Here is a 27,041-nt window from a genome sequence, read left to right as displayed (position 1 = left end):
TTTACATATCATATAATTAACCTTTTTTAAGTGTATAATTAAATGACTGTTAGTAAACTTAAAGAATATGCAACTGTCACCACAATCCAATTTTGGAACACTTCTATCACATCAAATAGATCACTCATATCCACTTACATTCAGTCCTGGTTTTCTTCCCCAGACCCAGGCAACCAGTAATCTTCTTTCTATCACTATGAATTTGCCTTTTTAGATACTTCATATAAATGGAAGTCATTTAGTTCCTATGTAGTCTCTTGTGTCTGGCTTCTTTCACTTAACGTGTTTCTGAAGTTCATCCATGATGTAGAATCTATCATTAATTGATTCCTTTTTATTGCTGAATAGTATTTCATTGTGTGGATCTACCACATTTACTTTATCCATTCTCTAGTTGATGGTCATTTGAATTGGTTATGCTTTTTGACTGTTATGAATAATGGTGCTCATGAGCATTTGTATGCTAGTTTATGTGTGGAAATGTTTTTTTTTTCTCACTTAGAAATAAAATTTAGGGTCATATGGTAACTCTGTTTAGCTTTCTAAGTAACTGCCAAAATTTATCCCAAAGCATCTACCATTTTACACCCCCACCAGCAATTATGAGTTTTTCCATATATTATCTAATGCTTATTATTGCCCATCTTTTTTATTGTAGCCATTTTGATGGATGTAAAGTGGTATCTTATTGTGGTTTTAATTTGCATTTCCCTAATGACTAATGATGTTGAGCATCTTTTGGTGTGATTATTGGACATTTATGTATCAACTTTAGAGAAATGTCTATTCAGATCTTTTACTTACTTTCTAATTCGTTTTGTCTTTGTTGTGTTCTAAGAGTTATTTAAATATTCTGGATACACATCCTTTTCCAGATAAATGATTTACAAATATTTTCTCCCAGTCTGTGGCTGGTCTTTTCTTTTTTAATGGTATCTTTTGAAGCACAAATGTTTTGAATTTTACCTAATCCCAGGCCACAAGATATTTTCCTACGTTTTCTTTTAGAAGTTTTATAGATTTAGCTTTTACATTTAGATATATGATCCATTTTTAGTTAATTTTTGTGTGTGATATAAGGTAAGAGTTCACATTCATTTTTTTGCATGTAATATCCACTTATTTCAGCATCATTTGTTAAAAAGACTGTTCTTTCTCCACTGAATTGCCTAAGCACCTTTGTCAGAAATCAATTGACTATAAATTTAAGGGTTTAGGTCTAAATTCACAGTTCTGTTCCATTCATTTTTATCCTTATGCCAATATCATACTACCTTGATTACTGTAGCTTTATAGTAAATTTTTAAATTGAGTAGTATAAGTCCTCCAACTTTGTTCTTTTTTGAAATTGTTTTGGCCATGTACATAGCCTTTGTATGCCCATATACATTTTAGTATCAGTTTATTAATCTCCACAAAACTAGATGCATTAGATAGGATTGCATTGAATCTATAGAACAATTTGGAGAGAATTGCCTTTGTGTGAGACTGTTTTTATGTTCTCCTTCACTCTCTCTCCAGTACCAAGAAGGTGAAGAGCTTATCTAAGTCTCGGCGAGCAAAGATCGTGAAGAAGGCAGACAAGGCTAGGGTGGTGTCAGAACAGGTGATGGAGGATGAATTGGACTTGGATTCAGATGATGAACTGCAGATTGATGAGAGACTGGGAAAGGAGAAGGCGACCCTGTTAATAAGACCAAGTATGTATTTGTTCTTTTTCTGTCTTGCCCTGCCCATTTCAGTTTGGTTTTGGTCCCTTCAGTAGACTTGGGACCTTAGGCCTGAGCTTGTTGACTTTCTGATTTGCCAGCTCTGTAGGCTTTCTTTGCTCTAGAGATTAATTTATGAACTAATTCCTTACCTCCCTAAATTACTTATCTGTGGTCATTACTTTCAGGAAAATTATAGTTTTATTCTCTTTCTCCTGGATATTTGGCTCAGATACTAACCTTAGCTTCATGGTAAGTACATTCTGTTGCTTTCTAGAATTTCCCCGAAAGCTGCCTCGTGCGAAGCCTTGCTCGGACCCCAATCGAGTTCGTGAACCAGGAGAAGTTGAGTTTGACATTGAGGTAGGAGCCTTCCCTGTTTCTTATCTTCTGCTTGTTCTGGTTACAGAACCAGAATATGATTTGTCATTTTAGTTGAGGTTGGGGGAGACATCCTATGCATTCAGTTCCTAAAATATTTATAAAGTGAAAGATTGTATGCTAAGTGCTCCTGAATATATAAATGGAAGATTATACTTTAGTTGAAATATTTAAAAAATCTTTAATATAGAGTAGACTAAAAGGCAGTGTGATGTAGCAGAAAGAGTATCTGATTTGGAATATCTGATTGTGACTTTACATACATATTTAACTTCACTGAGCCTTAGTTTCCTTATCTGTAAAATGGGAGTTAGTACTTGCCTCACAAAGATGCTTCAGAGACTAAGATGAAAAAACAAATATTCTGCTTAGTACTTGGTAGATACTTGGTGCTCAGAAGATATTAGTGTCAACCATATATTAGGGCCTGGGCAGCTGAGGTGATACCCCTTTTCTCCAACAGGAGGACTATACAACAGATGAGGACCTTATAGAAGGGGTCGAAGGCAAGCTTGGAAATGGGAGTGGAGCCGGTGGAATTCTTGATCTGCTCAAGGCCAGCAGGCAGGTGGGGGGACCTGACTATGCTGCCCTCACGTGAGTACTGGCTTTGTTCTCCCCTTTCTAGGTGATCAGACAACACACACCCCCACCTGCCACCTTTGGCTAGGTCAGCCAATCAGTAGGTATTAATTGAGTCATTTTAAAGGGACAAAGAATTATCCAGGGCATTTGGGCTGAAAGAATAAAGTAGACATGAAATCTGTCCTGAGATATTTAAGATATGACTTAGAAAGGATGTACAGACTTCAAGGGCAGTGAGTCTGGGGTTCTTTGGAAGTCAGAAGAGGCATGAAAGGAGAACTGGGCCTTTTCTGGATCTTGTTTTTTTTTTTTTTTTTTTTCTTTAAAAAAAAAAGAATGCGGCCTGTGCGAATAGGAAGGGAGGTGCACCCTTGTTCTTGCCACTTTGCCTGCTGTCTATGGAGAGACTTCAGTCAAGAAGCACTGGCCTTTTTATGGAAATAGTCTTTGATACTATTTTGATCTTTAGTTTTGTTTCTAGTTTTTCACTTGGGATGATTCTCTCGTGCTTGTTCCTATCTTGACCCAGGCAGCTCTTGTCCCTCCTCCCTGACTATTCTGATGACTAGTTTCCTCTGACAACTAGAGAAACTCCTTCAGCATTTCTTTTCTGTCTCTTACAGTGAGGCTCCTGCCTCTCCCAGCACTCAGGAGGCTATCCAGGGCATGCTGTGCATGGCCAACCTGCAGTCCTCATCATCCTCACCAGCTACCTCCAGCCTGCAGGCCTGGTGGACCGGAGGGCAGGACCGAAGCAGCACGAGCTCCAACAGTGGGCTGGGCACAATGTCTAGCAGTCCTGCTTCCCAGCGCACCCCAGGGAAGCGGCCCATCAAGCGGCCAGCCTACTGGAAAACCGAAAGCGAGGAGGAAGAGGAGAACGCCAGTCTTGATGAACAGGACAGCTTGGGAGCATGCTTCAAGGATGCAGAGTATAGTAAGGGCAGCTGAGCACTGGAGTCAAGGCTAGGAGGGCTCCCCCTAGCCCCAATCTCAATCCCAAATCCAGTCCAGGACAGTCTGTAGTGAGCAAAGGCCTGGCCATAAGCCTGATACTCAGTTTCTCTGTGCTGTATTTTCTTAATCTGTAAAATGGGAATATCTTACAAGTTGATGTACAGACTACCTGGCACAGTGTCTTGCTTATGGGAGGCCCTCAAAAAATGATAGCTATTATAGGGACTTCCCTGGTGGTTCAGTGGTTAAGGCTCCGTGCTCCCAGTGCAGGGGGCCTGAGCTCAATCCCTGGTCAGGAAGTTAGATCTCGCCTGCCACAACGAAGATCCAGTGCAGCCAAATTTAAATAAATAATTTTTTTAATGGTAGCTATTATCCATTTTTAGCATTGTCCAGTTATCACTGCAGGTGACTCTTTTTTCCCTTTTGCCTATTATACTTCCACTTGTTGTTGTTTAGTTGCTCAGTCGTGTCCGACTCTTTGCGACCCCATGGAATGTAGCCTACCAGGCTTTTCTGTCTATGGGATTTCCCAGGCAAGAATACTGGAGTGGGTTGCCATTTCCTCCTCCAGCGGACTTTCCCTATCCAGGGATCGAATCCACATCTCCTGCATTGGCAGATGGATTCTTTATCACTGAGCCACAAGGGAAGCCCCTTTACTTCCATTACCTGTATCATTTGTGTTATGTGTTGTTCAGTTCATCTCTTGCAAAGGTATATGACTTTTTAGTGGGCTTTTCACATTTAATAGATGACTCCTTTTTTAAACTAAAATGTATTGAGTATGCAGTGTATAAAACACTTTTTTTATAGTGCAACTGAGTTGTAGGTTTTCGTTTTAACATTATTTTAAAAAGTAATCCTTGATGACCAAAAGTAGGACAGAGAAAGCAAAAATTCCCTTTGACTAACATTCTCCCCTCTCTGAGGAAGTTATCCAGAGGTAACATTTATTATCAGTTTGAAGTATACCTTTTAATTTTTTGTGTTTATACCCATTTGTAGACATAAATAGAGGTATAGTTTTGTTTTTGTGTATGTGGTTCTACAACTTGCTTGGATTTCTTTCAACATCAGTATGTAGAGGTCTACTTCATCAATGCATTGAGATCTACATGCTGCATAGTAGTCTGAAGCATAGGTGTACCATCATTTGTTTAACTGTCCCCTACTGGTTAACATTTAGGTTATTTCTAATTTTTAGTGTTATGAAAATTCTTGTAAATAACCTTTTGTTTTCATGTGCCAGTTAGCATTTCTCTAAAGTAGCTAGACCTGCTGAGTTGAAGGGTATATACAAAATAAATGTTAATGGTGCTGAATTCCCTCCACAAGGGTCAGTATATGAGCAGTGTATGAGAAATACCTGTTTCCCTACAGCCTTACCAACAGTGGTAATTTTTAATTTTTGCCAATCTGATGGCAAAAACTGGTGTCACAGTTTGTTTTATGTTTATTGACTTGTGCTTATTCCTTTCCTGTGAATTAATTACTCAGTTATTCACTCATTGTTAGAATGTTAGTTTTTCTTATTGATTTATAAGAATTCTTTATATATTCTCAATTTGTTGGAGTTTTTTTTTAGTCTCTTGCTTGTATTTTAATTTTACTTATGGTATCTTAGTGTGTAGTAGATTTCAGTTTTTACATAGTCGTCTTTGTCAACATTTTGTATTTTATGTTTTGGTAAGAAAATTTCTTATATTTTCACCTAAAAAGTATATAGAAGTTAAAATTTTATTTTTTCTGGAATTAAGTTTTATGAATTGTGGGAGGTAAGACTCTAACTTATTATTTTCCACACGGATAGTCATTTGCCCCAATAACCATTTATTGACTAGTTCATCAATTATCCCCTGATTTGAAGCTCTTCTTCTGTCTTAAACTAAATTTCCTTATATGTGTGGATTTCTTTCCTTTTTTTTTTTTTTTTTTTTTTTTTAGGGGATGGGGTGCTGAGTGGCTTGTGGGATCTTAGTTCCCTGATCAGGGATTGAACCCATACCCTCATCAGTAAAAGCACAGAGTCCTAACCACTGGACTTCAAGGAATTCCCTGAATTTGTTTTTCTGCTCTATTTCCAGTTCTATTGCTAAATAGCTATATTACTTTGGGCAAGCTAATTAACTTCTCTGTGATAATAGTACTTACCTCTTAGATTGTTGTGAGGAATAAATGAATTATACGTAAAGCAATTAGAATATTGCCCAGCACATAATAAGTGCTGTGTGTTAGATGTTATTAATAATACTCTGTTCCATAAAACCAATTTGTCCATTCCTGTGGCACTACCTCATAGGTTAGTTACTACAGGCCTTGTGTCTGGTAGAGCAGATCCCCTCTGCAGAACTTGCTTTGGACCTAAGGAGAACAAGGATGTTCAGCAAGCCCATTATGTCTGGGTTGAACTGTGATTAGTCTTAATTTGTTGCCAAGTTTCCCTGGCTACTCATCCTACCTTTAGCAATCATATTGACCAATAGGATTAGGGTTAGGGGAACTAACCTTAATAAGATTACCTTAAGTAATCCTTGCCCAGTTTGAACCCATTTGCATTTGCACCCAGTACTGTACTGGGTAATCAGTGGATCCTTTGTAGCCTTAAACTCTGCCTGGGCTTCTTTTAGAAGTAGGTTCTTGAGGGTATTTGCTCAAGATAGATAGCAACTTCATTAAATTAAAATCTGATCTAGAGCCTAGTCATCAGCAGTCTCACAGGGAGAAGTGTCTTCACAACTTCTTCATGTACACTTTCCACCATCCTCCTCGCCCACTGGCACTTAATTTTGTAGAAAACAAAGCCACCATTTGCCCTTCCTGATAGGAGGCACTGTTGTAGGATTTTTAGCTTTTATATGTAGATCTTCATATATAGGTTTTCTCTGAAATGTGAGAAAACTTACCACTGATTGGTTAAAAACAACATGCCAGGGAAAATTGCTTTTGAACCAGTGCAACTTCTAGATGACATTGCTGTCATTCTGCCATTTACCTTTGAATAGTCACAAAACAGGCCATCTTGTCCTTTTGTCTTCAAACACGGTCTATCTCTATTCAGTCTTTCTTATATATCTCTTCTTCAGTTTATTACAATGTATTTTATTTTATAGTTTGGTTCCCATTGGAAATGGCACTTTTTATCTATCATATTTTCCAATTGGCTTTTGCTAGTATGCAGAAAAATAGTTGATTTTTCTATATTGTTCCTGTGTTACCTTACTATACTCTTGTTAGTTCTGTTAGTTTAGTTTTTCAGGTAATTGTCTTGGGCTCTTGAAGTAGGTGATCTATGTCCCCTATCTTAGTTTGCTAGGGCTGCCATAACAAAATACCACAGACTGGATGGCTGGAAGTGAAGTGAAGTGAAAGTTGCTCAGTCATGTCCAACTCTTTGCGATCCCATGGACTGTAGCCTGCCAGGCTCCTCTCTCCATGGAATTCTCCAGGCAAGAATACTGGACTGGGTAGCCGTCCCCTTCTCCAGGGAATCTTTCCAACCCAGGGATCAAACCCAGGTCTCCCACATTACAGGTAGGTTCTTTACCATCTGAGCCAACAAGGAAGCCCAAGAATACTGGAGTAGGTAACCTATCCCTTCTCCAGGAGATCTTCCTGACCCAAGAATTGAACCAGGGTCTCCTGCATTGCAGGTGGATTCTTCACCAGCTGAGCTACCAGGGAAGCCCACAGAACAATAGAAATTATTCTTTTCACATTTCTTGAGGCTAGAAATTCAAGATCAAATTATTAGCAGAGTTGCTTTCTCCTGAGGACTCACCTTGGCTTGCAGATGATCTCCCTCTTGCTACATTTTCACGAGGTGATCCCCTATGCATACAGGCTCCTATTGTCCCTCTGTATATCCCAATCTCTTCTTAAAAAGGGAGCAGTCTGATTGGGTTAGGGCCCACCCTAGTGGCCTCATTTTAATCTAATTACCTCTTTCAAAGCCTTATCTCCAAATACAGTCATAGTCTGAAGTACTAAGAGTTAGGAATTCAACATACGAATTTTGGAGGGAGGACACAGTTATCCCATAACACCCCCTTTCTTTCTGGTATTTATACCTCTAGATTTTCCTAGTTTTATTACAGGTGGTAGAGGCATCCTTATGTTGTTTCTGACTTTACAGGTAATGTTGCCAGTGTTTATCCAATCAATATATAGGGCTCTGTAGGTCTCCGGTAGACTACTCTCATGAAGTTCAGGGGAGTCTCTATCTAGTTAGAGAGGTTTTTGTTTGTTTTAAAATCTGGAGTGGAATTAGGTTTTATCAACAACTGTATGGTTTTAGGTTTTGCATTTCTATCTGTGTTCCATTTTGACTAAATTTTCACATAACATATGATGTTTAGGTTGGGTGAACCTTTTTTTGGCATATGGGTGTCCACTTGTTCCAACACCATTTCTTGAAAAGAAGATTTTTAATTTTTATTTTTCTATTAACTTGCATTTGTACCTTTGTCAAAAGTGGAATGACCATATTTGTGTGGTTCTGTCTCTGATTTGTTCTTTTCCATTGATCTATGTTATCAATCCCTTTGTCAAAACTTCACTGTCTTGATTGCTGAAGCTTTATAGTAATTCTTTTTTTTTTTTAAGATTCATTTATTTTTGGCTGCACTGGGTCTTCGTTGCTGTATACAGGCTTTCTCCAGTTGTGGAGATTTGGGTCTACTCTTTGTTGTGGTGTGCTGGCTTCTCATTGAGGTGGCTTCTCGTGTTGCAGAGCACTGGCTCTAGGTGCGCAGACTTCAATAGTTGTGGCACCTGGGCTTAGTTGCTCCGCGGCCTGTGGGATCTTCCCTAACCAGGGGTCAAACCTGTGTCCCCTGCATTGGTGGGCAGATTCTTAACCACTAGACCACCAGGGAAGCCCTATAGTAATTCTTAAAATCAAGTAATACGACATCTTCAATTTTTTCTTTCCATAAAATGTAAGAGTCAGTTTGTCTGAATCTACAACAATTTCTGCTAGGGTTTTGGTTGGAATTATGTTAACTATATAGATCAATTCAGAGAGAATTGTGATCTTTATTTTTTATCAAGGTGAAATATATAGCTAAACATATATATATGTATATATAATTAAACATGAAATATATAATTATAAACATTTTAAAGTTTACAATTCAGTGATATTTAGTGCATTCACAGTGTGGTGCAACCACAGCCTCTCTCTGTTTCCAATATATTTTCGTGGCCCCAGAAAAATATCCTGGATCCATTAAATAATTGTGTCCCATGTCCCCACTCATCTCATCCCCTGGTAACCACTAATCTGCTCTCTGTCCATATGGATTTGCCTGTTATGGATATATGATATAGTAGTAATCATATAGTATGTGATCTTTTGTGTCTGGCTTCTTTCACTTACCATAATGTTTTTAAGGTTTATCCAAGTTATAGGATGTATCAGTATTTTGTTCCTTTTTATGGTTAAGTAGTATTTCATTGTATGGATATACTACATTTGTTTATCCATTCATCTGCAGATAGGCATTTGAGTTATTTCCACCTTTTGGCTGTTATGAATAACGCTGCTATAGATGTTTGTGTGCATGTTTCTGTATGGGCACATGTTTTCATTTCTCTTGGACATATACCCAGGAGTAGAATTACTCAGTCCTATGGTAATTCTGTGTTTAACTCTTTGAGGGACCACTGAAACATTTTACACAAGGACTGCAAGAGAATTGTCACCTTAGATATATTGAATCTTCTAATTTGTGTGCATGATATGTTCCTCCATATTTACTCTTTGAAAAATTTCATCAGTGTTTCATAGTTTTCAGCATACAGATCCTGCATATGCTTTTTTTTATTAGATTTATCCCTGAATTCTGTATTTTTTTTGCAAATACTGTAAATGGTACCTTTTTAAACCCTTGGTTTCTAATTGTTTATTGCTAGTGTAATATATGTGTGTGTGTGTGTGTGTATGTATATATATATATGTATATAAAACACAAAGACACGACTTAGCAACTGAACAAGTGTATTTAAATATGATTGATTTATATTGACTTTATATCCTGCAACCTTGGTAAACTCACTTATTAATTCTAGGAAGTTTTTTGGAATTGTTGTTCAGTCACTAAGTCATGTCTGACTCTTTGTGACTTCATGGACTACTGCATGCCAGGCTTCCTCGTCCTTCACTGTCTCCCGGAGTTTGCTCAGACTCATATCCATTGAATCAGTGATGCCATCCAGCCATCTCATCCTCTGTCGTCCCCTTTTCCTCCTGCCCGCAATCCCTCCCGGCATCAGAGTCTTTTCCAATGAGTCAACCCTTCACATGAGGTGGCCAAAGTATTGGAGTTTCAGCTTTAGCATCAGTCCTTTCAATGAACACCCAGGACTGATCTCCTTTAGGATGGACTGGTTGGATCTCCTTGCAGTCCATGGGACCCTCAAGAGTCTTCTCCAACACCACAGTTCAAAAGCATCAATTCTTCGGTGCTCAGCTTTCTTCACAGTCCAACTCACATCCATACATGACTACTGGAAAAATCATAGCTTTGACTATGCAACCTTTGTTGACAAAGTGATGTCTCTCCTTTTTAATATGCTGTCTAGGTTTGTCATAGCTTCTTTTTTGGTATATTCTTTGTATTTTTTTGTCTAGATGATTGTGATCATGTCATGTGCAAGTAGGGACAGTTTTATTCCTTTCTTTCCAATCTTTGTTTTCCTTCTTGCCTTTTTGCTCTGGCTACGATTTTCAAGCACAATGTGGTGAGAGTGAACTAACACCCTTGCCTTGTTTCCAATCTAAGGGAGAAATCATCTTTTCACTAATATGGTGTTATCTGTGTAGGTTATCAAGGTAAGGAAGTTCACTTCCATTCCTTTTTTGCTGAGTTTTTTTTTTTTTTTTAATGAATGAGTGTTGAATTTTCCCAATGTGTTTATTCCACCAATGGATATAATCATGTTGTTTTATTCATTTAATCTGTTAAGATTGTAGGTTACATTGATTGATTTTCAAATATCACAGAATTGAAATCACAGGATAGACCTTAATTGCTAATGATGTATTATTCTTTTTATATATTATTGGATTTGATTTACTAGTATTTCACTGAGGATTTTTGTGTCTTTGTTCATGAGGGATATTGGTCTATAATTTTTTTTTCTTATATTTTAGTTTTGGTATCAGGGCAATCAGTGCTGGCCTCAAAGAATGAGTTAGGAAATGTTCCTCCTATATTTTCTAGAAGAGATAATGTAGAATTAGTGGGTTTTAAATAATGTTTAGTAGAATTTTTGAGTGAAACCACCTAGGCCTAGGGATTTCTTTTTATGTTTTAACTATGGATTTATTTTCTTTGGTAGATATAGAATTATTCAGATTTTCTATTTTGTCTTGGGTAAGTTTTGATAGTTTGTGGTATTCAAGGAATTGGTCCATTTTAGCTAAGTTGTAGAATTTATGAGCATAGAGTTGTTTGTAGTTTTCCTCTATTATCCTTTTAGTGTCCGTGAGGTCTTTAGTGATATTTTTAATTTGATGTTATTTTTTTCATTTTTATACTTAATGTTAGTAATTTGTATCTTTTATTGTCATTCTTGTTGGCATCTTATCAATTTGATCTTTTCAAAGAACAGTTTTTGGTTTCACTTAAAATTTATTAAGATTTGTTTTTTTCACATAGGATTTAGTCTATCTTGATAATTTTGTGTTGTAAACTTGAGAAGAATGTGTATTCTGCTACTGTTGGGTTGAATATTCTATCAGTTTCAATTTAATCATGTTTGATTAGTGATAATCTATATCTTTGCTAATTTTTCATCTACTTATTTTCTTGATTACTGAGAGAGATGTGTTGAAGTCTCCAAGCATAATTGAGAATTTATCTATTTCCCTTTTTAGTTCCATCAGTTTTTGCATTGTACAGTTGGAAGCTCTGATGTTAGGTGCATCCACATTTAAAGATTGCTTTGTTTTCTTGTCATTATGTTTACCATCTTATCATTGTTTTCTATCCCTTTTCATCCCTGCTAATTTTCCTTGGTCTGAAGTTACTTTATACATTATTTATTTATAACTGGATATTTGTGCCTTTGACCACCTTCATCCAATTTCCTTACTCCTCACCTGCTGCCTCTGGTAACCACAAATCTGATCTCTTTTTCTATGAGTTTGGGATTTCTTTTTCAGGTTCCACATGTAAGTGAGATCATATATTATTTGCCCTTCTCTATCTGACTTATTTCACTTAGCATAATGCCCTTCAGTTCACATATGGTAGGATTTCTTTCTTTTTTTGGCTGGGTAGTATTCATTCATTTGTATGTGTATGTGTGTGTATCACATTTTCTTTATTCATTTGTCTATTGATGGACATTTAGGTTGTTTGATTTTCTTACGTTGAACCACTCTTGCATTCCTGGGATAAATCCCCCTTGGTCATAGCGTATAATTATTTTAATAGGCTGCTGAATTTGGTTTGCTAGTATTTTGTTGAGGATTTTTACATCAGTATTCGTAAAGCATATTAATGTGTAGTTTCCCTTTCCTGTAGTATCTTTTTTCTGGCTTTGGTATCAGGATCGCATAGAATGAGTTGGCATGTGTTCTCTCCTCTTCTGTTTTTTGAAAGAGTTTGACAGGGATTGAAATCATTAAATGTCATGTATGGATGTGAGAGATGAACTATAAAGAAAGCTGAGCACTGAAGAATTGATGCTTTTGAACTGTGGTGTTAGAGAAGACTCTTGAGAGTCCCTTGGACTGCAAGGAGATCCAACCTGTCAATTCTAAAGGAAGTCAGTCTGGAATATTCATTGGAAGAACTGATGCTGAAGCTGACACCCCAATACTTTGACCACCTGATGCCAAGAACCGACTCATTGGAAAAGACCCTGATGCTGGGAAAGATTGAAGGCGGGAGGAGAAGGGGATGACAGAGGATGAGATGGTTGGATGGCATCCCTGACGCAATGGACATGAGTTTGAATAGGCTCCGGGAGTTGGTGATGGACAGGGAAGCCTGGAGTGCTGTAATCCATGGGGTTGCAAAGAGTCAGACAGGACTGAATGACTGAACTGAATTGAACTGAACTGAGAAACCACCAGTGAAACCATCAAATAACCTTAACTTTTCTTTGTTGGAAGCTTTTTGATTTTTTATTCAATCTCTGTACTTAATATACATGAGTTCAGATTTTCCACTTCTTCAGTCAGTTTAGGTGATTTGTGTGCTTCTAGGAATTTGTCATTTTGTATAGTTTATCTAATTTGTTAGCATACAGTTCATAGTATTCTCTTATAATCCTTTTTATTTCTGTAAAGTTTGCAGTAATGTCCCCACTTTCATTTCTCATTTCAAGTATCTTTGTCTTCTCTTTCTTCTTCTTTGTTAGTCTAGCTAAATATGTGCATATTTTGTTGATTATCTTTCAAGCAACCAAATTTTGATTTTGTTGATTCTGTTTTTCTTTTTTCATTTCACTCATCTCTGCTCAGATCGTTATTATTCCCTTCCTTCTGTTAGTTTCAGATTTAGTTTGTTCTTTTTCTAGTTTCTTAAGGTGTAAAATTAGGTTACTGATTTGATATCTTTCTTCTTTTTTAATATTGTAAGCATTTACACACATAAATGTCTCTCTGAGCACTGCTTTTGCTGTATCCCATAAGTTTTGTGTTTTGGTTTTCCTTCCTCTCAGAGTTTTTAAAAATCAACTTTTGATTTTTTCCCTCTGATCTATTGATTTTTTTCAGAGAATATTGTTCAATTTTCACCAGTTTATAAATTTTCCAGTTCTGTTACTGATTCCTAGTTTTATTCCATTGCTTTTGGAGAACATACTTCATATGATTTTATTCTTTTAAATTATTGAGACTTGTAGGCTAAATTATGGTCTATCCTGGAGAATAATCCATGTATACTTGAGGAAAATGTATATTTTGCTGTTTTTGGGTGAAGTTTTCTGTATTTGTTGGTTAGGTCTAGTTGACTTATAGTGTTGTTCAAGTATTCCATTTCTTTATTGATCTTCTATCTGGATGTCTTATTCACTGTTGAAAGTAAGGTTTTGAAGTTGCCAACTATTATTATAGAACTGTTTCTCTCTTCAAGTATGTCAATATTTGCTTTATATGTTTTTGGTTGAATGACCTTTTTATTACTATGTAATACCCTTCCTTATCTCCTGTAACAATTTTGTACTTAAATTCTATTTTGCCAGATATTAGTATAGATACCCTAGCTCTCTTTTTGGTTACTGTTGGCATGGGATACCTTTTTCCATCCTTTCACTTTCAACCTAATTGTTTCTTTGGACCTAATGTGAATCTCTCATATGTAGTATACAGTTGAATCCTGTTTTTGACCGAGTCTATCTTTCTTTGCCTTTTGGAGGGTGAATTTTTTTTTTACTAATTTTATTTATTGGCTGCAGTGTGTCTTTGTTGCTTTGTGCGGGCTTTTTCCAGTTGCAGTGAGTGAGGCTACTCTTCATTGTGGTGTGTGGGCTTCTCATTGTGGTGGTTTATTTTGTTGCAGATCATGGGCTCTAGGCATGCAGGCTTCAGTAGTTGCAGCATGCGGGCTCAATAGCTGTGACTTGCAGGCTCAGTAGTTGCGGTGCAGGGTCTGTGGTGCATGGTCTTAGCCACACTGCAGCATGTAGAATCTTCCCAGACCAGGGAGCAAACCTGTGTCCCCTGCATTGGCAGGCGGATTCCTACCCAGTACGCCACCAGAGAAGTCCTGAAGAGTGAGTTTAAACCATTTACAATTAAAGTGATTTCTGATACGGAAGGACTTCAGTTCAGTTGTCGCTCAGTCGTGTCCAACTCTTTGCAACCCCATGAATCACAGCACACCAGGCCTCCCTGTCCATCACCAACTCCCGGAGTTCACTCAGACTCACATCCATCGAGTCAGTGATGCCATCCAGCCATCTCATCCTCTGTCGTCCCCTTCTCCTCCTGCCCCCAATCCCTCCCAGCATCAGAGTCTTTTCCAGTGAGTCAACTCTTCGCATGAGGTGACCAAGGTACTGGAGTTTCAGCTTTAGCATCATTCCTTCCAAAGAAATCCCAGGGCTGATCTCCTTCAGAATGGACTGGTTGGATCTCCTTGCAGTCCAAGGGACTCTCAAGAGTCTTCTCCAACACCACAGTTCAAAAGCATCAATTCTTCAGAGCTCAGCCTTCTTCACAGTCCAACTCTCACATCCATACATGACCACAGGAAAAACCATAGCCTTGACTAGATGGACCTTTGTTGGCAAAGTAATGTCTCTGCTTTTGAATATGCTATCTAGGTTGGTCATAACTTTCCTTACAAGGAGTAAGCGTCTTTTAATTTCATGGCTGCAGTCACCATCTGCGGTGATTTTGGAGCCCAGAAAAATAAAGTCTGACACTGTTTCCACTGTTTCCCCATCGATTTGCCATGAAGTGATGGGACCGCATGCCATGACCTTCGTTTTCTGAATGTTGAGCTTTAAGGCAACTTTTTCACTCTCCGCTTTCACTTTCATCAAGAGGCTTTTGAGTTCCTCTTCACTTTCTGCTATAAGGGTAGTGTCATCTGCATATCTGAGGTTATTGATATTTCTCCCGGCAATCTTGATTCCACCTTGTGCTTCTTCCAGCCCAGCGTTTCTCATGATGTACTCTGCATAGAAGTTAAATAAACAGGGTGACTAGATACAGCCTTGACGCACTCCTTTTCCTATTTGGAGCCAGTCTGTTGTTCCATGTCCAGTTCTAACTGTTGCTTCCTGACCTGCATACAGATTTCTCAAGAGGCAGGTCAGGTGGTCTGGTATTCCCATCTCTTGAAGAATTTTCCACAGTTTATTGTGATCCACACAGTCAAAGGCTTTGGCATAGTCAATAAAGCAGAAATAGATGTTTTTCTGGAACTCTCTTGCTTTTTCCATGATCCAGCAGATGTTGGCAAGTTGATCTCTGGTTCCTCTGCCTTTTCTAAAACCAGCTTGAACATCAGGAAGTTCACAGTTCACGTATTGCTGAAGCCTGGCTTGGAGAATTTTGAGCATTACTTTACTAGCGTGTGAGATGAGTGCAATTGTGTGGTAGTTTGAGCATTCTTTGGCATTGCCTTTCTTTGGGATTGGAATGAAAACACCTTTTCCAGTCCTGTGGCCACTGCTGAGTTTTCCAAATGTGCTGGCATATTGAGTGCAGCACTTTCACAGCATCATCTTTCAGGATTTGAAATAGCTCAACTGGAATTCCATCACCTCCACTAGCTTTGTTCATAGTGATGCTTTCTAAGGCCCACTTGACTTCACATTCCAGGATGTCTGGCTCTTGGTCAGTGATCACATCATTGTAATTATCTGGGCCTTGAAGATCTTTTTTGTACAGTTCTTCTGTGTATTCTTGACACCTCTTCTTAATATACTTCTGCTTCTGTTAGGTCCATACCATTTCTGTCCTTTGTCGAGCCCATCTTTGCATGAAATGTTCCCTTGGTATCTCTAATTTTCTTGAAGAGATCTCTAGTCTTTCCCATTCTGTTGTTTTCCTCTATTTCTTTGCATTGATCGCTGATGAAGGCTTTCTTATTTCTTCTTGCTATTCTGTGGAACTATGCATTCAGATGCTTATATCTTTCCTTTTCACCTTTGCTTTTCACTTCTCTTCTTTTCACAGCTATTTGTAAGGCCTCCCCAGACAGCCATTTTGCTTTTTTGCATTTCTTTTCCATGGGGATGGTCTTGATCCCTGTCTCCTGTACAGTGTCACGAACCTCATTCCATAGTTCATTAGGCACTCTGTCTATCAGATCTAGGCCCTTACCTATGCTATTTTGTTATTTGTTTCAATTTGTCTTTATATTTTTTTGTTCCTCATTTCCTAAGTTACTGCTTTCTTTTATATTTAATTGATATTTGGGGGATGGTATACCAAATTGACTCACTCAGTTCCTTTTTTATGCTTTTTAGTTTTCAAAAGTGGTTACCCTGGGGATTACAACTAACATTCTAACTTTATAACAATCTAGTTTGAATTAATACAGTCCGGCTTCTATAGCATACAAAGACTGCTTCTATATAGCTCTCCCACCCATGTATGTTATTTTTGTCACAAATCACATCTATAAACATTGTGATCCTTTTGACATAGATTTATGGTTACTGTTTTATACATTGGAACTGTTAAATAATGTAGAAAAAAAGAGTTAGAAATCACAACTACAGCAATACTGACTTTTATATTTACCTCTGTAGTTGCTTTTATTGATGTTTTTCTATACTCTCAAATGTCCTTTTATTTCACTCTGAAGGACTTTGTTTAGCATTTCTTAAATGGCAGATTTATTAATGGACTACCCCAGCCTTTGTTTACTTGAGATGTCTTAATTTGCCTTCATTTTGGAAGAATTGTTTTTCCGGATATACTTTTGGTTGACAGTTTTTTCTTTCAGCACTTAAAATATATCATCTCACTGTCTTCTGGCCTTCATTGTTTCTGATGAGAAATTGGTTGTTTTATTGTGCTGTCTTGCTGCTTTCAAGATCCTCTCCTTTGTCTTTCTTTTGACAAAGTAGTTCTATATTTTCTTCTTCCTTGTCTTTGTCTATTGACAGTTTAAATATAAGGCATCTCAGTGTGAATATCTGAGATTATCCTACTTGGAATTTGTTGAGTTTCTTAGATGTATATTTTCATGTATTTCATAAAACTTGGAAAGTTTTTGGTCATTGTATCTTCATGTAGTTGTTCTGCCTTTTTCGTGCTTTCCTCTCCTTCTGACACTCCCATATGAATATGTTGGTTAAGCTTGATAGTGTCCCAACAGTCCCTTTACCTCTGTTCATTTTTCTTTTTTCTTTCTTTCTGCTCATCAGATTAGATAATTTTTTCTTCATGTTTGCTGAGTCTTTGCCTACTCAAAATCTGCTTTTGAATCCCTCTCGTGAATTGTTTATTCAAGCCATTGTACTTTTCAACTCCAAAACTTCTATTTGGTTTCTTTTTATATTTTCTATTTCCTGATTGATAGTCTCTTGTTAAATTGAGACATGGTTATTTTTTTTATCATATTTAAGACAATTGATTTAGTCTTTGTATAGTAAGTCTAATGTCCAGGCTTCCTCATGGATAAATTTTATCAATTTTCTTTCTATAAATGGGACATACTTTTCTGTTTCTCTGCTTGCCTTATAAATTTTTTTGTTGAAACCTGGACCTTTTGAATAATATAATGTGATAACTGGAAATCATACTTTCCTTTCTCCCTAGAGATTAACTGTTGTTGCTTATTGTGAGCTACAATTATCTATTTACTTAATGACTTTACAAATGATTTTTTGCAAATACTGTGTTCTTGTTGTGTGTGATCACTGAAGTATCCATTTCATTGCCTCAGCAGTCAGCTGAGGTTTCCTGAAAGAGTTTTTATAAGTGCCTTAATTTAGCAGGTTTTTTCTTTGTTAAACATTCCTTTTGTTGTTGTAAGTTTTTGATTGGATTACAGAATCACCCAAAAGTTTATTATATAAGTTTTTTACACCCTAATGGTTGCTTCAATAAACAACAGATCCTTGGAGCTCCCAATTCCATCATTTTTGGAGGGGGCATCACTCCTCCTACCCTCATATTTTTAATATGCATATTTTAACTTGTATTTTTTAAATGTCTGAAATGAATTATTATCTACATTTTATTTCATCTTGAATAAGACATGAACCTTAGAGTAGATTTCCTTTTGTATATTACTTTATACCTATGATCTCTCAGTCCTCAGAACTTTGCAAGGCAGGTAGCATCTATTATTTCAATTTTATAGTTGAAGATAGTGAGACTTACAGAAGTTCTTGGCTACAGAGCTAGTGTGTCAGTCCAAATTTCAAAGTAATTGTCTAATCCTGAAACTCGAGGTCTTTCTACCATACCACACTTCTACTTGCCTTTAGGTGGAAAAAACCTTTCAAACTCAATGAAATAATCGACAAACCCAACATTGACAGCCATTAGGCTAGTAGGGATGGAACCTTTGTCAAACAACTCTGTTACCGGTAGTCTTTTCTTTCTAGGGACAATTAATAAAATTTTTTAAAAATTTAATGAGTCAGGAGGCAGAGGTTTTACTTCTTTGCTCAAGGAAGAAGGCCTGAAAAACAGACTCATTTTCCTACAGAGAGGCCTATCTGGAAAGAACTGTGAGAGTGGATTCCTCTCTCTGATGAAGTAGAATTCTAGAGAAGTTTGAAGCTGATCCTTAGTAGGAATAGGAAAATTAGGAGGAAATTTTCACTAAGAAGAAATTTTCGCTCTCATTTTGCTTTTCTTTTAGGTTTAGCAGCAGTAGAGTAACCTCATCAGTAGAACCTTTCTAGACTTTCTTCCTATTAAATCATATAGATGTTGTATATATATGATAAAACTGGGTTTTTGTATGTATTTGTATAGGATAAAATATATGTGTGTGTTTTGTCATTCACATCATTCAATTCCAGTTTCTTGTTCCCAGTTCAGCCTAAGTGGTCTTTTTGTTCCCTTTGCATGAATGTGTGAGGCACTTCTTTTTCCATTAATTTAACAAACACTTACTGAGCAGCTACTCTACATTGTGTTTGGCTCCCTTAGTTTAAAATCAGATAATACATATCCTTGCCCTCACAGTAAATTAGAGGTGGCAGATTTACTAATTATCTCTTAAATACTATGTAACAACTCCAAAAGAGGTATACACAGGATACTATGGAGAGTTGAGGAGGCATCTGAAAGAGATTCAGAGAAGAGGGAAAGCTTATTTAGGAAGTGAATCTAAAGCTGAATTTTATAGGGTCGTTAACTCATGAAGTTGAAGTGGCACCCCACTCCAGTACTCTTGCCTGGAAAATCCCATGGATGGAGGAGCCTGGTAGGTGGCAGTCCATGGGGTCGCTGAGAGTCAGACACTACTGAGTGACTTCACTTTCACTTTCATGCATTGGAGAAGGAAATGGCAACCCACTCCAGTATTCTTGCCTGGAGAATCCCAGGGACGGGGGAGCCTGGTGGGCTGCTGTCTCTGGGGTTGCACAGAGTCGGACACGACTGAAGCGACTTAGCAGCAGCAGCAGCAACTCATGAAGTTATTCATTAAATGGTTGTTGGACGAGTGAAATCAGAGTTAGATGATGCTGGGAGAAGAACATTTGCAGTAAGGGTGTATAAAGTAGAAAGACTTGAAAAGTATGTGACGTATTCAGGAGTTCCTACAGTTGAGTATGGATTAAGTAAAGGGTCCACTTGTAGGGGAGTGGGAGGAGCCCAGGTAGGTATCATTCTGTTGTCACTATTCTGGATGAGATCTCAGTTTATCCTGCTTTTCCTTCTCACACAGTTTACCCTTCCCTGGAGTCTGATGATGATGACCCTGCTTTGAAATCTCGACACAAGAAAAAGAAGAATTCAGATGATGCTCCATGGAGTCCTAAAGGTGATCCAGTATTCTGTCCTTAAACTCTGTGGGGGCAGTTGGGAGGGAGATAGACTGGCTAGGTGGGACATTTAATATAGGAAGACACTTATTTGATGAGTATCTGCTGTATGCCAGGTACTGTGTTAGGTACTGGAACAAAAATGATCAATAAGACACAGAGTTCATGTACTCACATCAGCAAAGCCAGAGGTAATGGAGCATGTTGCTTTTGATATTATATGGCTTGAGATGAAAGGAGGAAGACCTTGAACAGACTTCAGCAAGCAGTCAAAGGCTCCTGAGAACATTCAGCTACCATCATCCAAGCCTTTTCGTAATAATATTGTTGTCAAAGGAGGGAAATTCTGCTGACTGTTGAGTTCTGCAAGGCCCAAGACTCCTTAGATTGTCACCTGTACTGGCTGAGAGTCCACCTCTGAGGAAGGAAGGAAAAATGATTGTTGAGTTGAATATGGAATTTAGAGGGTAATAAAACAATTGTATTCATCTCACTGGTTAGGTGGTTTTTAACTTAGTGTCTTACAACAATAGTTGATTGTTTCTCATGATTCTGTACATTGGTTGAACTATTATTCTAGTTCTGGACCAGATTGCCTGGGGCTGGATGGTCTAAAAAGATCTCCCTCAGGTGTCTGGGACCTAATTTGGGGTGGCTGGGGCCTAACAGGGGGTCTTTCACCCACCAGGACGAGGTCAGCCTAAGCTTTTTCACATGGTAGGAGAAGGGTATCCAGGAGCAAGAGAGGATAAGCCTCTGCTGTGTTGTTTTCTATTGTCCTATTAGTCAAAGCAAGTAACATGGCCAAGCTTTGATTCCAAAAGTGGAGAAGTAGATTCTGTTTCTTGGGAGTGGGAGCTGCAGTGTCTTCCTTTGCATACAAGGACATGTGAACAAATTGAGAGCCATTATTGCAACAGTCTGCCATAGAGGGTACTAGCATTGCAGTATCCCTGTGGTTTTCTAGGAAATAAAGGGCCTTGTTTGACCTTTCTGGTAGTTGCTTAGGATTGGGGGAGTGGGCAGGCAGGACAGTCCTGGGAAGTGTTCTCTTAGTGAGTCAGTCAGCAAATGTTTCTTTTTTTCTTCCTTGAGGCCTCTTTTATGATTTTATTTTCTCCTATACTTTCTGGCTTTTAGCATAATAGAAAATTTGGAAAATACAGTAAATCGAGGAAAGGGTAAAGAAGAAATCACCCATGATTCTGCTACCCAGAAGCAGCTATATTTCCTTCTTGTCTTTTTTTATGCATTTTTCTTTTTATGGTTGAAAGCACAATCATATATCCTGTTTTAAAATTTTTTTGCCTTTTAATCAAAATAATGTCTATATTTAGTAGCAAATAATACAGAGGAGTTTAGGATGAAATGCAGTGGTCTGCCTCTGCTTTCCCTACTTCCAATCCCATGCCTGAGAGGCAGCATTGTCATTTTCATTTTTCTGGTAGTTGAGTCCAAAACCCAAGATAATAGGGTTTATACTACCATTTCTTGATTTATTATCTTAATCTCTATTTCTCCTTCCATTGGCTTTTGTCAGTCTCTCTTGATTACCTACTGTCTAAGATGTGTATATTAATGCTGCTACTCTTTTTTTTCTTCCTCCAACCTTCTATAAGCTGTATATTTTTGTTTATATTGTCACGGTTGTTAACACTGTCTTGTAATTAATACTCCATGTTGACTAGAAGTTGACTGTAAAAGTTGAAAACCAGTAAATATATCTGGCCTTTTAAATATTATATCATAAACATATCCCTATGCCATTATTTATAAATAGTATTTTAATGGCTACAAAATATTCTATTCCATGAATATACCTAATTTACCTAACCTCTCTAATATGGGACATTTAGCCAATTGCCAAATTTTTACAATTAGTGATAACATTTGGAGTGAATGTTTTTCTATGTAAGTGTGTCTCTATTTATATGCTTTAGGATAGATTCCCATGAAACTCTTGAAGGGCCAAGTCAAAAGTCTCCCTCCCACCCCTGTTCCACAGCCTTCCAATTCCCCACCTGGAGTCAACTGCTGTTATCAGTTTCATGTGTATCCTTTTAGACATAGTTTATGCATATAAATGCGTGTATATATTTTCTTTCACCCCTTAACTCAATTGGAAGCATACCTTATATACTGTTATGTGCCTTTACTTTTCTCATTTAACAATTACATGTTGAAGATTGTTTATACTCCCACAAGCAATACATGAGTGTGCCTGTTTCCCTACACTCTTGCCAATATAATTTGTTAATATGAATGTTTTAAAAGCTCTTGATATGTATTACCAAATTGTTTTCCAGAAAGGTTTTACTGGTTTACACTCCAACCAGCCATGTGTGAGAGTATTTGTTTATGAATCCTCATAGGCATTGAGCATATAGCTAAGAATAGTCTTTGCCTATGAGTAATAGGAACCTCTCAGGCATCCTTAGTGAGTGCTTATCCCCTCCAGTGGAAGGGTCTGAGTTGCAGTTAGGAAGAAGAGGAAGAGCAGAAGGAGAAAGGAATTAGGCCTGGTGGGCATTCCTCCCCAAGGAGTTTTAAGTTCTACTTAAAAAAAAATCTCCTTGGCTGAAATTGTGTCATGGCCAATGTTATCTGCTAAAAAGGCCAGGAAGTGTAGTTTTTAGTTACATACCAATTAGCTAAGTTGTTCCACAAAGTTATATTTTTTATTAGTAAGCAAGAAAGAGAGAATGATACTGGGTTGAAAACAAGCAGTCTGTATTATGGTATTTTTTTGACCTTTGGTGATTCACAGGCAAACAATAACATTTCACCGATTTAATTTCAATTTTTTGATTAGACATTTCCTATATGTTCATATTAGCATTAGAATTTCTTCTTTTGTAAATTACATGTCTGACTTTTTCTCATTTATTCATGTAGGTCTTCAAGATTTTCAGAGGCCCTCTTTATATATAAGAAGTAGTCAAATATATATAATTTATTTATGATACTTTTTCCTCATTCTACATAAAAAATATGAATATTTCTATGTCAAAATGTGATCTTATCCATTGTTTCCCTTTTCAGAGCGCAGATAATTAACACCACTGTATTTTTTATATAAATATGCATATATGCATGTATATTTCTCTAAAGAGAAAGCCAATAACTTTTATCACATTTTCAAAGTTGATTCTTAACCCAGAAAAGATTGAGGCAGTCTACTAAAGATTTTCTCATTAAAATGAGGAATAAGACAAATATACCCATCATCACTGCTGTTATTTAGCACTGCTGTAGAAGTTCTAGACAGCATAATTAGGAATGAAGCAGAAATAAGAACTATAATTATTAGAAATTAAGAGACCAAATTATGATATGAGGCACTGTAAGGGTGGCAATCCTCATCATCATATCTGTAGCAACTTGCAGAGTGCCTGGCACATGGGAGATAATAAGTATTTGACAAGTGAAAGAAATGATATGACTGTATAACTAGAAAAATGTAAGGGAATCAGCTGAAAAACAACTAAGACTAATATGAGAATTTAATAAATTAGGTTATCTCTGCATATAAGCCACATATCTAAGAATCAAGAATTGCCACTATCAGTAATAACCACAATACACTGAGGGGGGAAAAAAGATCCTATTGACAATAACAACAATTATATAGAATACCCAAGAATAATCTTAAGATATGTGTGAGACTTATGTGAAGAAACTTCAAAACATTACTGAGGAACATATGCTAAGTCGCTTCAGTCATGTCAACTCTGTGCGACCCCATAGATGGCAGCCCACCAGGCTCCCCCGTCCCTGGGATTCTCCAGGCAAGAACACTGGAGTGGGTTGCCATTTCCTTCTCCAATGCATGAAAGTGAAAAGTGAAAGTGAAGTCGCTCAGTCGTGTCCGACTCGTAGCAACCCCATGGACTGCAGCCTACCAGGCTCCTCCATCCATGGGATTTTCCAGGCAAGAGTACTGGAGTGGGGTGCCACTGGAGGAACATATAAGAAGACCTAAATAAATAGAGTTATAGCATGTGTCTGATTATAAACACTGATTTTTATAAAGGGTCATTTAATTAATATATATACTTAACACTATCCTAAGTCAAAATCCTAATGGAATTTTGTGGGGAACTCATTCTAAAATTAATTTAAGAGAGTAAACAGATATGATGAAAGGAAATTAGCCTTTTAAGATTTAAATATACTATATTTCTGTAATAAATGGTTACAAGAATAGTGAATATTTTTTCCTTTGTGTTTAAAGAATTCTTGCTATGAAAAATTTCAAATATACACAGAATTAGGCTGGTTATCATGAATACTCATATACTTATTACTGAGATTTAACAACTAATGTTTTACTATATTTGCTTCATCCTTTTTTTTTTTAAGCATTTTATGGGAAATTTCAGACATCAGGACATTTCTGTTTCCTTGCTTACTTTATGTCTAATTGTTCTATCCATTAGAGAAAGTAGGATATTGAAATCTCTAGCTATTGTTGTTGAATTATCTGTTTCTCCCTTCAATTCAGTCAGTTTTTGCCTCATGTATTTTGGGCTTCTGCTGTTAAGTGCATATGTGTTTATAGTTCTCATACCTTCTTGATCTACTGACCCTTTTATCATTATAAAATGTCCTTTGTTTCTAGTAACAGTCTTTTTCTTAAGCAATTAAGTCTATTTTTTCTGATATTAGTATAGTTTTGAAGCTGAATTGTGTTTCTTGGAGACAGCATATAGTAATTATGGTTTTTTATCCATTCTGCCAATCTGTGCCTTTTAACTGGGGAATTTAGTTCATTTGTACTCAGTGTAATAACTGACAATGTAGGGTTCACATTTCTGTGTTTGTTTTCTCTATGTTTTATTTCTGTTTTGTTCCTCAATTCTTCATTTCTGCCTTCTTTTGTGTTTAAAAGCTACTTTCTAGTGTCCATTTTAATTTTTTTCTTTTCTATATATATTTGAGTTGTTTTTTTAGTGATTATTCTAGGGATTAACATTAATATCTTAATTTATACAGTTTGAATTCAGATTAACATCAACTTAATTTCAATGGTATATGAAATCTTTGCTGCTGTATATTAGTTCCATTCCTTTAACCTTTATGTTATTACTGTCACAAATTAAATATAACATTTTTCTAAATTGTGTGCCCATGAGCATAGAGTTATAATAATTGTTTTATGCAACAGTCTTTAATTAGGAGGAAAAAATGAGATAAAACAAAAATATGTTTATATTTCCTTTTATATTACTTCCTTTTATATTTACGTATATAGTTACCTTTACTAGTGCATTTTATTCATACAGATTTGACTTACTGTATAGTGTCCTTTCATTTTAAGCTGAAGAGCTCTCTTTAGTATTTCTTATAGGGCAGGCCTACTAGCAATGAACTCTGTGGAATTTTTTTTGCCATTTTTTAAGAGTGATCATTTATTATTATTATTGGCCACACTGTGTGGCATGCAAAACTTCCTCAACCAGGGATTGAACTTGGACCCCCTACTTTGGAAGTGTCGAGTCTTTAACCACTGGACCACCAGAGAAGTCCTATATTTGTTTATTTGGGAATATTCTGATTTCTCCTTTTTTGAAGGATAATTCTGCTGGATTTAGATTTCTTGGTTGACAGTGATTTTCTTTGAGCATTTTCATTATGTGATCCTACTGCTTTTTATCTAACTCCATGGTTTCTGATGATCAGTAAACTGTAAGTCTTTTATGAGTCACTTCTCTTTTGCTGATTTCAAGATCCTCTGTCTTTGGTTATGATATATAAATTCTTTGAGTTTATCTGTCATGAAGTTTGTTGAACTTCTTGGATATGTAGGTTAGCTTTTTTTAATCAAATTTGGGAATGTTTCAGCCATCATTTCTTCAAATAGTCTTTTCACTCCTTTTTGTCTCTCCTATATGCGTATGTTGATAAATTTGATCACATCCCACAGATCCTTTTGGCTCTGCTCATTTTCCTCATTCTTTTTTCTTTCTGCTCATTAGACTGGATAATCTCAAATGACCTCTCTTTAAGATCACTGAATCTTCCTTCTGCCTACTCAAATCTATTGTTGAAACCTTCTAGTGAAACTTTCATTTCAGTTACTTTTCAACCCTAAAATATCCATTTGCTTCCTATTTATGTTTTGTCCCTTTCTTGGTATTCTTTATTTGGTGAAACATCATTCTCATATTCTCCTTTAGTTCTTTAGACATGATTTCCTTTACCTTTTTGAACATGTTTGAAATAGGTGGTATAAAGTCCTTGTCTAGTAGGTTGAACTTTGTTTAGAAAGTCATGGAGAGGTTTTTTTTGGTTACTTTTTCTCTGTGTGTTGCTACCCTTTCTTGTTTCTTTGCATATCCTCTAAATATTTTTGAAAACTAAACGTTTAAGTTAATGTGGCAGCAACTCTGGAAATCAGATACTCCATACTTCAATCCCTAGGGTTTGTTTTGTTGCTACTTGTTATTTATTTACAGAATTTATTCAGAAAAATCACTAACGTACAAGTTTCTACTCAGTTAGCTTAGTGGTCAGCTAATAATTGGATGGTGATTTCCTTAAATGCCTGGAACCAATAAATCTTCCAGGGCTTGACAAAGGGCTCTGTGTGCATGTTGGGACATACTTTCAGCACTCAGGCAGACAACTTACAACTCTGCCTTAGCCTTCACTTCCTGCTTTGCAGAGCCTCAAAGTCAGCCGCATGTGAGTACTTAGTATTTCTCAAGTCTTTCCAGATTATGCTCACAGCCCCTGTGCATGCAGAAGTGAAATTTTGGAACCCCTTAACTGCTATTTTTGCTGATGTCATTCCATCATGACATACTAAATATCAATGGTACAGTATTCATCTCTATGAAAATGACTTTTTCTTCTATAATCATAGTACTATTATTTGACACCTGAGTAAAGTAACATTTATTTCTTAATATCATTTAATACCAAATTCTTATTCAAATTTCCCCCAATTATATCAAAAATATCTTATATAATTTGCTTATT

General features: G+C 36.8%; 1 protein-coding gene across 10 annotated transcripts in view; it reads left to right on the top strand.

The window, feature by feature from the left end:
* PHF8 (PHD finger protein 8) overlaps window positions 1-27,041 on the top strand; it is a 95,553-nt gene that overhangs the window by 56,230 nt on the left and 12,282 nt on the right. For 9 of the 10 annotated variants that reach the window (XM_055565151.1, XM_055565149.1, XM_055565155.1 and 6 more), the window contains 5 exons: window positions 1,522-1,700; window positions 1,987-2,072; window positions 2,554-2,687; window positions 3,299-3,612; window positions 19,961-20,056. In XM_055565151.1, the coding sequence (XP_055421126.1) occupies window positions 1,522-1,700; window positions 1,987-2,072; window positions 2,554-2,687; window positions 3,299-3,612; window positions 19,961-20,056 (809 nt within the window). The remainder of the gene's footprint in view (window positions 1-1,521; window positions 1,701-1,986; window positions 2,073-2,553; window positions 2,688-3,298; window positions 3,613-19,960; window positions 20,057-27,041) is intronic. The other variant, XM_055565156.1, reaches the window with a different exon arrangement.

This window comes from Bubalus kerabau, chromosome X, assembly GCF_029407905.1.
Source record: "Bubalus kerabau isolate K-KA32 ecotype Philippines breed swamp buffalo chromosome X, PCC_UOA_SB_1v2, whole genome shotgun sequence".
Taxonomy (NCBI): Eukaryota; Metazoa; Chordata; class Mammalia; order Artiodactyla; family Bovidae; genus Bubalus; species Bubalus kerabau.
This window is presented reverse-complemented; position numbering and strand designations above follow the sequence as displayed.